Source organism: Orycteropus afer, unplaced genomic scaffold (genome assembly GCF_000298275.1).
Source record: "Orycteropus afer afer isolate SDZICR_OR568_19922 unplaced genomic scaffold, OryAfe1.0 scaffold00194, whole genome shotgun sequence".
Classification (NCBI taxonomy): Eukaryota; Metazoa; Chordata; class Mammalia; order Tubulidentata; family Orycteropodidae; genus Orycteropus; species Orycteropus afer.
The window spans coordinates 18,696-32,191 of NW_006921781.1; the positions used below are offsets into that span (position 1 = coordinate 18,696).

Genomic DNA, 13,496 nt, shown 5'->3' on the forward strand with positions numbered 1-13,496 from the left:
TATATATATATATATATACATATATATATATATATATAGAACCAAAACTCAAACTCACTGCTGTCGAGTCAATTCAACTCATAATGACCCTTCTTTGGATTCCCAAGGCAGTATCTCTATAGTAGTAGATTGCCCAATCTTCCTTCCAAGGAGTGGCTAGTGGGTTTGAACTGCCAATCTTCTGGTTAGCTGTCAAATGCCTTAGGTGCTATGCCACCAGAGCTCCTACATGCTTTTTATATAGTAATTTTTATAAAAATAAGATACTCTACAGACTGCTCTACAACAGATATTATGGAGACCTTTCTATAATAGCAGAAGTAGACCTAATATTCTCTTTGAAACACACCAACAACCGGGAAGATGGCACAGTTCGGGGCAACATTCCATTCTGTTGAATATGAGGAAGCTATGAGTCAGAGCTGACACAATGGCAACTAACAACAACAACAAAAGTTTCTATTTGGCTTTGCCTAAGTTTATTTAATCAATCCTCTGCTAAAAGGTATTGACATTTTTTTCATGATCGCAATTTTGCTATTACAAATAATATCACACTGAATATCCTCTTAAGTGTATCTTTGTGTACCTGTGCATTTCAGTAGGATAAATTTCTACAAGTAGAACTGCTGGGTCAATGGTTATAGACATTTTAATTTTTGATCATTGGATATATATTGTCAAACTGCTCTCCAAAATACTTTTTCCAATTTACCTTCTCCCACCAATAGTATTAGGAGAGTGCTTATTTCTGCATACGAACCCTGGGTACTTTTAAATCTTCACCAATCTGATAAAGAACTAGAGGTAGCTTGTTGTTTGTACTTTTATGATTACTAGCAAAGCTTAAAATCTTTACGTATGTTCATTAACCATTTTATTTCTTCTTTTGGAATTATACAATTTTTACTAGATTCTATAGAGGAAGTTTATTTTTAAGAACAGAAAGTAGAGAATAATAAACTGTGGAAATCCTCAAATTGTAGGTATTACTGTCAAAATTATATGGCCCAGAAGGAACATTCTATTTTACTTCACATTCACCTGGAGAACACATCATTTGCTTAGAATCTAATTCTACAAGGCTTGTGTCATTTGGAGGGAGTAAGCTGGTGAGTATGTGTCTTTCAGGTCCTTGTTGATGAACATAATGTGAGTACTATGAGTCGGGGCCGACTCGACGGCACATAACAACAACAACAACAACTCAAGCATGACACTGATACATAGCACCATTATACTCATATTGGCTAGAAACTTAATAAAATCCTGTATCCAGATCTAGGCACAGCCACTAAAGAGGACATTAGAGAGCTTGGAAAGGTTTTGAAGGTTGTTGTCATTGTTAGGTGCCGTCAAGTTGGACCCAACTCACAGTGACCCCTCCTTGGGTTTCCAAGGCAGTATCACTATGGAAGTAGATTGCTCAATATTCCTTCTGAGGAGTGGCTGGTGGGTTTGAACTTTCAGCCTTCTGCTTAGCAGTCAAGTACCTTAGGCACTATGCTACCGAGCTCCTTTGAAGGAAACCCATGGAATTGATTAAAGGGTTTGAATTAGAGCTGGAAGAGAATTAACAGAACCATGGTTTTCAGGCTTGAAAACAAGCAAGGGCAGAAGAGCAAGTTAATAATGTACTTCTAATACACAAAGGAGATCTCGTGGAATGGTGGTAAGCATTCAGCTGCTAACCAAAAGGTTGGCAGTTTGAACCCACCAGCTACTCCACAGAAGAAAAATTAAGCAGTTTGCTTCAGTAAAGATGAACAGCCTGGGAAATCCTATGGGCATTGCTATAAGTCAGAACTGACTCAATAGCAGTGGGTTTGGTTTTGGTTGATGGCACTGTGGTTAAGGCACTGGGCTACAAACCAAAGAGTACGCAATTCAAATCCACCAGCCACTCCACAGTAGAAAGATGAGGCAGTCTGCTTCTGTAAGTATTTACAGCCTTGGAAACCTTATGGGGGTCACTCTGAGTTAGAATCAACTCTATGGCAGTGGGTTCTAATAAATAAAACTCCGACTAGGTGATGACTGGCAATTTCCTAATTATGCTGAGAATAGATTTTATTTTTTACCGTAACAAATTGAGTTATAACTAAAGAAAAACTCCCTGAGAACATCAAATTTTTTCAGTACCAAAAGTATTTGCCTAATAAATTTTATGTTCAGGGAGACACAAATATGCTTTCAGGTCAGTAGGATACCACTTATTGCATTATTTTTATCAAGAAAAACTGAGCAGAATAAGGAAGAGTAGTGGTGGAAAACAGAGAGAGAATGAGGCAGTAGTACTCTAAATGCCAAAAGCCCCATTCACGAAGAAGGGGACAGGAGAGTAAGGAGAGAGAAATGGGAGGAACCAAGAAGGAGAAAGGAAGGAAAAAGAATAGAACTGTTTTAAAAACATTACGTTTCTTCCTTTTACTGTTTGTACAGAGGATCCATTTAGATATTCGAGTTGGAGAACATGACCTTGATGCAGCCATTGCTCAAGCAAAGGACAAAGTTAATGAAGTCAGCTTCAAGCTTGAACATCTTCTTGAGCAAATTGAGCAAGTAGTCAAAGAACAAAACTATCAAAGGGTCAGTTTGCCTGTTAAGCTTATTTTCTCTCTTTCTGCCAGGAACACTCTCCAGAGACAAAGCCTCTGGACCAAGGAACTGCCTGTTCCTCTGTCTTTGTCTCTAAGCTAGAACTGGTTACACATGCAAGGGGCAGGGAAAGCACAGTCTTTCACTTTGTTTGCTGGACTGTGAGTTCTCGAAGGACAGGGGACTGAGACTGTTTTACCTTTTTACTCCCAGTGCCCAGCAAAGGGCCTGGCAGCAGACAGTATGAGCTTAATAAATGAATATTATAGAATGAATGAATGAATGCTTCCACACAAACTCCTTTAGCAACCAAAACGCACTCCATATATTTTTAGAGGCTCAAGAATACCCAACTTCTAAATCAACAGCTTCTTTTGGTAACATTGTATGTTTACCCAGTGCCTGCACTCAATCGACTCTGGTCAGAAATGAGCTCAAATCTGGCTCCACAGTTCTCTCTGTTATCTCTAAGCCTTAGTTTCCATAGCTGGAAAATGAGAACAGGTGTAAGAATTAAATTAAATAAGGCATGCAAGTGCTTGGCACAGTGCTTGGCATAAACTAAAGGATTCAATCCATAAAAATCTATCATCATTTGGTAATGATGGTAGCAAAATAAAATGTATAAAGCAAAATAAAATGTATAAAGTAATATAATGTATAAAGCAAAATAAAATGTATAAAGTAATAACTATCTTACACCAATTACAAAAATGTGTTTTATAAGGTTGATTCTTACTCTCTGGTGTTTGCCTCTGGCTTAGAAAATCAGATACTGTACTTTGGCACAAGATATTAAATTAGTAATACTAAATACTTTGGGTGCATATAACACCTCCCCCAATTCTTTGGTCTAAGTACTTTAAAAACTAATCCTATCTATTTCCCTTCTGCATAGGACCGTGAAGAGAATTTCCGACTGACCAGTGAAGATACAAACAGCAATGTTTTATGGTGGGCTTTTGCACAAACATTAATCCTGATCTCAGTGGGAATTTTCCAGATGAAGTACCTTAAAGACTTCTTCATAGCTAAAAAGCTTGTTTAAAATATTATTCATAAAGGCAAATAAACTACCTGCTAATTTGCATGTTTGAGTTAACAAATCAAAAAGCATGTATAATTATGTATTATTTTAATGTGACTTCAAAGACATCAGACATTGCAATCAAATATCTATTTGACCAGGATTATAACATTGATAAAATGTTAGTTTAACGAATAGCTTCCAAATGTTATAGAAAGGCCCTGTCACCTAATTGTTATTTTAAATTCATTATAGATCACCACTGTGCAATTGAAATTAAATGTGACTATGTAATTAAAAATTTGGGGTCAACACATTAAAATAGTAAAAAGAAAAGATAAAATTAGTCTTAGTGACATGTTTAAACCAATATATCAATATATCATTTTACCATGCAATAATATAAAAAGTATTGAGATATTTTATATTGTTTTTTTCATTCTAAGGCTTGGAAACCCCATGAGTATTTTACATTGACAGTACATCTCAATTTGGACTAATCACATTTTAGGGACTCAATGATAACAGGTGGCTCACGGCTACTGTACTGGACAGAGCTGGTATACATCTCTGGTGTATATGTATTTTGTAAAAATATATGTAACAAAACATTTGCCAGGTCAACATTTTAGTGATATCATTTACACTAATCATGTTGGGTAATCATCACCCATAATAGTTGCCAAATTTCCCATAAAGAGAAACTCGCTGCATCTCAAACAATGGCTCCCCTACTACCCTCCCTCCCACCTCTGATAACCCTTAATAAACTTTGGTTACTAGACACTTGCCTATTCTTGTTATTTCATATAAATGAGATTAAATAACATTTGTCCTTTTGTGATTTACTTCTTTCACTCAGCATGTTTTCAATGTTCATCTATGTCCTATCAGGATTTAATTTTTCTTTATGGCTGAGTAATATTTCATTGCATGTGTATACCACATTTTGTTTATCCACTTATCCACTGATGAACATTTAGATTGTTTCTACCTCTTGGCTGTTGTGAATAGTGCTACAATGAACACTAGTGTACATGTGTCTTTTTGCATCTCAAGTCTCTTGAGTAGCAGAATTGCTGGGTAATATGGTAATACTACGTTTAACTCTTGAGGAACTGCCAAATTGTTTTCCACAATACCACTTTGCATTCCCACTAGTAATGGACAAAGGTTCAAATTTCTCCACAACCTTTTCAACATTTTTTGTTTTCTGGCTTTTTTTTGGTTTGGTTTATTTTATTTTAGCCATTGTAGTGGGAGTGAGATAGCTCATTGTGGTTTTGATTTGCATCTCTCTAATTGATAATGATGTTCAGTATCTCTTCATATGCTTCTTGGGCATCTGTATATCTTCTTTAGTGAAATATCTACTGGAGTCCTTATTCCATTTTTTTTTTTTTTTAATTGGGTTGACTTTCTGTTAAGTTTAGGAGTTCTTTATTCTGGATATTAAACCCTTATCTCATATATGGTTCCCCAAATCTTCTCCCATTGCGTAGGTTATTATTTCACTTTGTTGTCCTTTGTTAGACATTTTAAATATTAATGAGATACATCTATTTTGTCTTTTGTTGCTAGGAGATTGCTGGGGGTGGGGAGAACAATCTGTGAAGTGTAATTTTTATAAAAAGCAACCTCCATAAATGAGCTCACAGGAAGTTTCTAAGATGATACAAAGAGTTCCTTCTTCCAGTGTGGTGGTTAAGTTTGTGTGTCAACTTGGCTAGGCCTGATTGAGTGGCTGGGCAGCTGGATGTAGTATTCCCCATGATGAGACTGGTAATCACCTTCATGGTGGGATCTACTGGGAGCAGCTGAGTGCCCCTGGGTATGTGGTCTGCTTCCCGTATATAAGCAGCAGCTTTGGGAATGGTCTCTAGCTTATGAGACACTTGAACCCTGTGTATAGCCATGTTGTTTTTCAGCAGCCTGCCATATTCTGCTGACCTTGGGACTTTCAATGGACTTGAATTAATGGTCTGCCGTGTGGTTTGGTAACATCAGGGCTGTGCCTTTTTACTTGTCAACCTTGGGCTGGTCAGCCTCAGCAGCTAGCAGCTGAGTGAAGAAAAGTCTTCAGATTCAGTGGGCTGGGAGCAGGAGGCGAAGCTAAAGCCCAAGGTTGAGGGACTTTCACCCAGCCCCTAGAGCCTGGCACTTTGAACTTGGATTTAAAGCCTCCAAACTATAAGAGAATAAACTCCTGTTTGTTAAGGCCATCCCATTTGTGGTATATTCTTGTCAGATCAGCACGAGGTAACCAGAACACCCAGCTTCCCCCAATGGTAATTTCATTTTTTAAGTTTTGAAGGGTAAACAATTTCGCAGAAGTCAGGACTAGGGATGTTGGAGCCCTAGCGACCTCTGCCCTGATTCACCTCTATGGGAGAATCAGGTTATTCTGCATCTGCACAGTTCCACAGGATCTGAGGATCTGTTAGTCCACTGTGGTCCTCCAGGCACAGATAAGCCTCCTGTCTCTTTGCCCACTGGCTGCCCCAGCACACTCTTCTATCCTGGTCCTCACTGGCCACAGACTTATCTGCCTGCTAGGGTAAAGGGTTTCAGCCTCCCTGTGCACCTCCCCAGCCTGGCAGGCCAACCTCAGGACTGAGGCTGTCAATGTCTTTTCAGAATGGTTACCTTGCAATTCCCTCACCGCATGTACTACCATCGCAGAACCCCCCTTTGTTGGGCCATATGGGGATCTGGGTGTGGATGACTACATGCTGTTGTACAGAAAAATTCTCGAGGATTGCAATGACAGAATGGCAGGTGCCAGACCCTCATTTGTGTGCCTTTTATCCCCTACTTCCAGCTAAAACAAACTCTAACTCCCAGAAAAATCACTCACGCTTTCCTTCCTTCTCAGGTTGGTACATTCTGACCACTTTTGAGTTTTGCCAAGCAAGCTCCAAGCCGCCCTGGTGCATAGATGTAAACTTGCGTGTCAGCGTGTGCGCATCCCTGGATTTCCCATTAGTCAGCTCTGCCCCGCCCCAACCTCTCAACGTGCGCAGGCGCAGATTTGCCCTCTCGACACACCGCAGGGAATCGGTTTAGAGGCTTCCTTGAGGCCTAGCATAGTTGTGGCAACCGACCTTAGTGGCTGCGGCAGTGCCGCCTCAGGCGCAGTATGACCAGCCGGGTATTCTGCAATCGCTGCTTCCAGCCGCCCCACAGGACCTCCCGCTTCAGCTTGACCAATTGTGGCCATGTTTACTGTGACATCTGCCTCCACAAAGGTCAGGGCCACAGGGGCCTTCGTGGAAGGTCTGGGACTCCAGACCTGCTGGCACCAAAGGCCATCTCTGGGGTGGGGGCCGCCCCCAGGGCAGATGGCACACTAGGAGGGACTGTGAGAGGGGGACCGCTTGGCCTGGGTGACCAGGGTGCCCCATCTCCTAGTTCCTCTTATCTCTTCAGCAAACAGTGGCTGCCTCTGGGCTTTGGGAGAAGCAGAGGCCAGCAGGGCGCTTGAAAGGGGAACAAAATGCCTGGAGAAACCCGCTCATTTTGAGCCTGGGAAGTCTGACAGCCTGCCGTCCTGTCTTAGTATAAATACAGATGATTAAAATGATATGTAGATTCTCTGGTGGCACAGGGGTTACAGCACTTAGCTACTAACCAAACGTGGAGGGTTCGAACCTGCAAGCCGCTCCACAGGAGAACAATAAGGCAGTATGGGGCACTTTTTTCACTCTGTCATGTAAAGTCACTATGAGTCAGAATCAACTGGATGGTGGTGAGTTTGGTTTTGGTGTAACATTTAATCATTTGTTTTTATTGCTTAATAGAGCATGGGCCTCTTTTCATATTAAAAGAAGTTGCGTCAAAAAAAAAGGAAAATTAAAAACTGATTTCCATCGTCCTTTTGAGATTGCATAGTATAACTTTCAGTGGCTGTACCATAGTTTGCTTAACTGATTCCCTTTTGGCCTTTATATTTTCTAATATTTTGCTATTATTTAAATAAGCAGCCCTGTATGTATTATTTGTTTACTTGATTTTCTCCTTTAGATGTGTTCCTAAAGGTTGAATTGCTAGACTTAGGGTTTATACATTAAAATTGCCACATATCAAATTGCCCTCCAGAAAGAGTGTGCTAATTTATATTCCTAGCAGCATCAGTATTAGAGTGCCTGTTGTCTTCCCAATTTTGTGTATCTTAATAGGAGCTCTGGTGGTGTAGTGCCTAAGGCATTATTGCTAACCATAAAGCTGGCAGTTCAAACCCACCAGCCACTGATCGAAAGGAAGACTGGGCAATCAACTTCTGTAGTGATACCACCCCGGAAACCCAAGGAGGGGTCACTATGAGTTGGATCCAACTCCATGGCAGTGAGTTTGGTTCTTTTTAAATAGAAAACCACTTTTTTAAGAAGATTTGAGAAAACAATCAGCAAAGGTTTAAACAACCAATACATGAAAAAAAAAAAAAAAAAATCAAGGTCACTAACAAAAGCTAGGAGTCAATTTTTGACTCTTGGTGACTGAATGTGTGTCAAAAGAGAACTGTGCTCTAAAAGATTGTCAGTGGTTAATTTTTGGGAAATAGTCACCAGGCCTTTCCTCCAGTGCATCTCAGTGGACTCCTTTTGGTTAGTAGCTGATTGAATTAACCATTTTCTACCACCTAGGGACTCCTATCTTTTATTACTGACATTGATTTGTTTTTCCTCATATTTATTAGCTGTTTCTACCTTTTCTAATTGTGTATTCACATCTTCTCATGCCCTCTTATTGAAGTGGATCCTTTTTTATTGATTCATAAGTGCTATCGATATATTGAAGAATCTAAGTGGCACAAACAGTTAAGTACTTGACTACTAGCCTCTATGTTGGCGATTCGAACCTACCCAGAGGCACCTCAGACCACAAGCCTGGTAGCCTTCTTCTGAAAGGTCACAGCCTTGAAAACCCTCTGGAGCACTTCTACTCTGCACACAAGGGAGTCACCGTGAATAAGAATCAATTCAATGGCAATTAAGAGCAACATTTACATATTAAGTGCCAACCCTTTTGTCTATCAGTTGTAAATAATTGTCTCTCATGTTTCTTAATCTAACCTCCCTAGACAGAATTTTTAGGTTGTTTTTTTTTTTTTTTTTGGTGTGTGTGTGTGTGTGTGTGTTAGATCTGATAATCTTTTACTCAATATCTGCTGGCTATAATTGTGCATAAGAGGAGTTTTTGCACTCCAGCCCATTCTTTCAGCAGAATCAGCAATAAAGAAATGGGCAGGACTATAGGTACTGTTAGGAGCTCTGATAGCGTAGTGTTAAGGCACTTGACTGCTAACCAGAAGGCTGGCGGTTCAAACCCACTTGACTGCTAACCAGAAGGCTGGCGGTTCACACCCACCAGCCACTCCTCGGAAGGAAGTTTAGGCAATCTACTTCCGTAGCGATACCATCTCAGAAACCCAAGGAGGGGTCACTATGAGTCAGGTCTGGCTCAATGGCACATAACAACAACATAGGTACTGTTAAGTGTGGATGTTTTTGGAATGGAGGTGTCTGGAAGAGAAGGAAGGAGACAATTCTAGAGGTGGCTATGATTCCTCATAAAGAATGTAATTTTTAGCACATTCCTGGGCTAGCTGCTACTGATACAAGGATAAGTATAAATATACAGATAAAGGGGTTAGGCTGGAGAAAGATGCCTTCTCTGAGGCAAGAAGGAAGCAGAGGGAATCCTGTTGTTCTGTGGTAGATAAGTGTAGAGGATAAGGTAGGGAGATTGATCAAGATGAACTATATCTGAAGGTTTATTTTTTTTCTCAGTCAATAATATAAGGGGGCTTATGTGAACATCCCACACAATGAAGGGTTAAAAAAAAAAGCCATCTCAAACTCTGATACCAAAACCAGGCAAAGATACCACTAGCAAGGAAAACAATAGACCAATATCCCTCATGAATATAGATGCAAAAATCTTCTACGAAATCCTAGCCAATAGACTCCAACAACATATAATACATTATGACCAACTGGGATTCATACCAGGTATGCAAGGATGGTTCAGCATTAGGAAAATAACCAATGTAATCTATCACATAAGTAAAATAAAGGAAAAGAATCACATGATCATATCAATAGATGTGGAAAAGGCATTTGATAAAATCCAATATCCATTCCTGATAAAAACTCTCAGAAAATTAGGAACAGAAGGGAAATTCCTCAGCATAATAAAGGGCATATATCCAAAATGCCTAAGACATTTGACTGATAACCAGAAGGCTGGCAGTTCAAACCCACCAGCCATTCCTCAAAAGGAAGATTGGGCAGTCTACTTCCAAGAGGTACCGCCTCGGAAACTGATGGAGGGGATCGCTATGAGTCAAATTGATTCAATGGCAGTGAGTTGTGTTTTGTTTTTTTTTTACATGCAAACCAATAACCAACATTATTTTCAATGTAGAGAGACTGAAATCATTCCCCTTGCAAACAGGAACAGACAAAGATGCCCTCTATCTCTACTTCTATTCAACATTGTATTGGAAGTTCTAGCCAGGGCAATAGGGCAAGAAAGGGATCCAAATTGGTAAGGAAGAAGTAAAACTATTCCTATATGCAGATGATATGATCCTATGTATAGAAAACCCAAGAGACTCAGCAAGAAAACTACTGGAACTTATTGAAAGATTTAGCATAGTGGCGGGATAAAAGATCAACATACAAGAAAAGGTCACCTCAGAAAAAGTGGAAAGATTTCCTGGTAATGCTTCAGCAACATTGGAATCCATAAACCTGTCCATCCAACTTCTCAGTTAAACTGACTTTTTGTCTTGTTCTTAGCTGCCTTGGACCAAAAGAGGAGAAGACGGCAGTTGGACTTGCCCTGGTTCGGGCCTTGGCTGGGTGTGTCCCTAGAAGGAGGGAGCGAAGACACTCAAGTGGTCAGCCACAGGGTCCCAGCGTGGCAGAGCAGAAATGGAACTTGTCTAAGTTCTCACACTGTCTTGTGTGAGAAAGTGCAAATCCCAGAGAATGGAGAGAAAGAGCCATTTAGCTGAAATAGGGAAGAGCTATTGAGGTCCAGGGTATGGCCATGGGGGACAGCAATGACATAGAACACAGGTGATGTCATCCCATGAGAGAAGTTCAGGAATTTCAAGGCTGGTGTTAATAGCCAGCCATGTCAAGTCCAGGTTTTCCAAGGTCATGATTAGAATTTCATGGAGAGGAGAGAAAGAAATCACTCTGGATCTCGGGGGAGGGAGAACCTAGGAACTGGAGAAGGTGAAGTAGTTGGATACTGGGAAGTGGAGCATATCAGCCTTCACGCTGTTAATTCCTTGCATTGCCACACATGTAGCAGGGAACTGAAGAAGATGTGTATTAAATAAATGAAGAAGTGATCTGTTACTGTTTTGGGACCTTATGCAGTGTTGTAGAGGTGAGACAGAGAGGTGCAAAAACAAGGCCTGTTTAGCTCCTGGGTGGGGATTTGAGGAGCTATTTTGATTTTGAATAGTTAAAACTTTCAAATTAAGATATCATTATAAAATCAAATTATGAAAAAAAAAAATCTAGGATAGATTTACACCTAAGTACTATTGATTTTTACAGTCACCATTTTTGGACACATTTACCAAGCAGGGGAAGAAAACTATTGTTACTCAATCTTTTCTACTGGATCCGCACCCATCATTTCATCCACTGTTGGAACGTGAAAACATTTGAGTGCTACCATCCTGTTTATTTTCTGAAGAAGCATTATAATGGAAAGCCTGCTCTTGACATATTTGAAAGCATTGATCAGTATAATATAATAACATTTGCTTTTATTTTACAGGTAAAAAGGATGAGTGCTTGATTTGTAAAGCTCCATGTTGTACAGTTTTACTTTCAAAGCATGTAAGTTGAAATCTGTAGTCTACTAACCACAGTAATATTTCCTTTGAAATTTAATTGTAGTCTTTTGTAGTAGGTAAAGTTTTCATTTATTTTGGTACATTAACTAGAAGATTTTATAAGATTATAAAACAAAGTACAACAAGTGTTTTTTAAAACCTCACACTACTTTGTTTTTTAGCTATAGATTGTCCTTATTCATAGTTTCTTGGGTTGTTTTCTGTTCCTGAAAATGAAAAATAGATTTCTCCAGGACAGTACACACCCTTAAGAGGGCAATAAAAACCAAAAACCAAACTGGTTGCCATGAGTTACTTCTGACTCACAGTAACCCTATAGGACAAGAGTACAACTGCCCCCGTAGGATTTCTAAGGCTGTAAATTTTTATGGAAACAGACTAACATCTTTTTCCCATGGTGCAGCAGGAGGGCTTGAACTACTGACTTTCCAGCTAACAGCAGAGCTCTTCAGGGCTCCTCTAAGAGGGTCTGTTTTTTTTTTCATAAAAGTTGTATGTAAGTAGGAGCCCTGGCGGCACTAAGCTGCTAATTAACAGGTTGGAGGTTCAAACCTACCAGCCGCTTCATGGGAAGAAGACCTGATGGTTTGCTCCCATAAAGATTATAGCCTAGGAATCCCTCTAGGGCATTTCCACCCTGTCCTGTAGAGTTGCTATGAGTCAGAAGTGACTTGATGGCACACCACAACGTATTTAATTAATAGAGTCAATCCAAAAGGAAGTTTAAGATTGATTATTGTTCGAGGAGGCTTTGACAATGCATTTTGTTCTGCCTACAAAATGCGTTTGTTTAACTAACTTGTTAGTCTGTATAACCTTATTTACAAATGTTGTCCTCTTGTTTACAAATGTTGTCCTCTTGTCTAAGATATATATTTGATCTGATGTTTTCAAATATTGCCATTTTTTCCTAATTATAAATGTAATACAAAGTTAAACAAAATCCAAATAGTTCAGAAAATCATAATAGAGAATGTGAAAGTCCCCCAAATCTTGTTTCCTGATGATGACAACAATGAAAAGTTCAGAACCTATTCTCTATGTATTATTGTTATTTACAGTTTTATAAAAATGATGTTTTCTCAGTTGACATTCTACTTTGGGCCCATTGACACACTTGTTAAAGATGACTGCATAATATTTCATAGTTTTCCTATTGATGAACTTCTGAATTTTTCGCTATTTCAGACAATATTTTTTACCAATATCTCTACAAACTTATAGGGATATTTTGTAGCACAAACTCCTAGCAGTGAAAAAGACAGGACAAAAGATTTGGACATGTAAAATTTAATAGAAATTAGCTTATTTTCCTCCAAATGTGTGCCAGTTTAAACCCTTAATGACAACACCCATTTCTGCTACTTGCACCTATCTGAGAAACCAAGCCCTTTTCACATTTGTCATTGTTGCAGGCTTGGAGGTAGGGGTTGAGGCTCTTTTGCCTTTCTGTAGTTTCTTAAGTTGAATGTTTATTTTCCTTCTAGTTTGATGATAAGTACATTTAAGATTTTAAGTTCCGTCTGTGTACATTTTCATCACACCTGTATGCTTTACCCATCATCCCTACCCTTCAACCCCCTTCTCCAAGACCTAGGCAACTACTAATATATTATCTGTCTCTAGATCTCTGTTGTGGAGATCTAATATAGGTGGGCTCAAATGTGGTCTTTTATGTGACACACAACAACAACAACAATATAATTAATATGGTCAATCCAGAAGGAACTTTAAAATTTATTACTGCTTCAGGAGGCTTCAGACAATGCATTTTGTTCTACCTATAAAATATGTTATTTTATAGGTAGAATAACTTGTTATTCTACATAATCTTCATTACATATGTTGTCCTCTTGGACACCTAGGTTTCTTCTATTTATCATAATGTGTTCATGATTCCTTCATGTTGCCACATCTGTCAGTACTTTATTCCTTTTTATGACAAAATAACATTCTATTGTGTAACATAGCACATTTTATTTATTCATT

General features: G+C 39.2%; 2 protein-coding genes across 2 annotated transcripts in view; both read left to right on the forward strand.

The window, feature by feature from the left end:
- Positions 1 to 986: 986 nt before the first annotated feature.
- LOC103202897 (transmembrane emp24 domain-containing protein 11) lies at positions 987 to 3,646 on the forward strand (the record flags this gene model as incomplete). The annotated part of the gene is made up of 3 exons (XM_007947828.1): positions 987 to 1,112; positions 2,443 to 2,589; positions 3,497 to 3,646. Coding segments are annotated over 3 exons (423 nt in total), but the record flags the coding sequence as incomplete, so codon positions are not given.
- A 3,118-nt stretch (positions 3,647 to 6,764) lies between these two features.
- The window catches only part of RNF212 (ring finger protein 212), a 42,961-nt gene continuing 36,229 nt past the window's right edge, over positions 6,765 to 13,496 (forward strand). Inside the window, exons 1-2 of the mRNA XM_007947829.1 lie at positions 6,765 to 6,873; positions 11,429 to 11,490. Of these exons, the coding sequence (XP_007946020.1) occupies positions 6,765 to 6,873; positions 11,429 to 11,490 (171 nt within the window). The remainder of the gene's footprint in view (positions 6,874 to 11,428; positions 11,491 to 13,496) is intronic.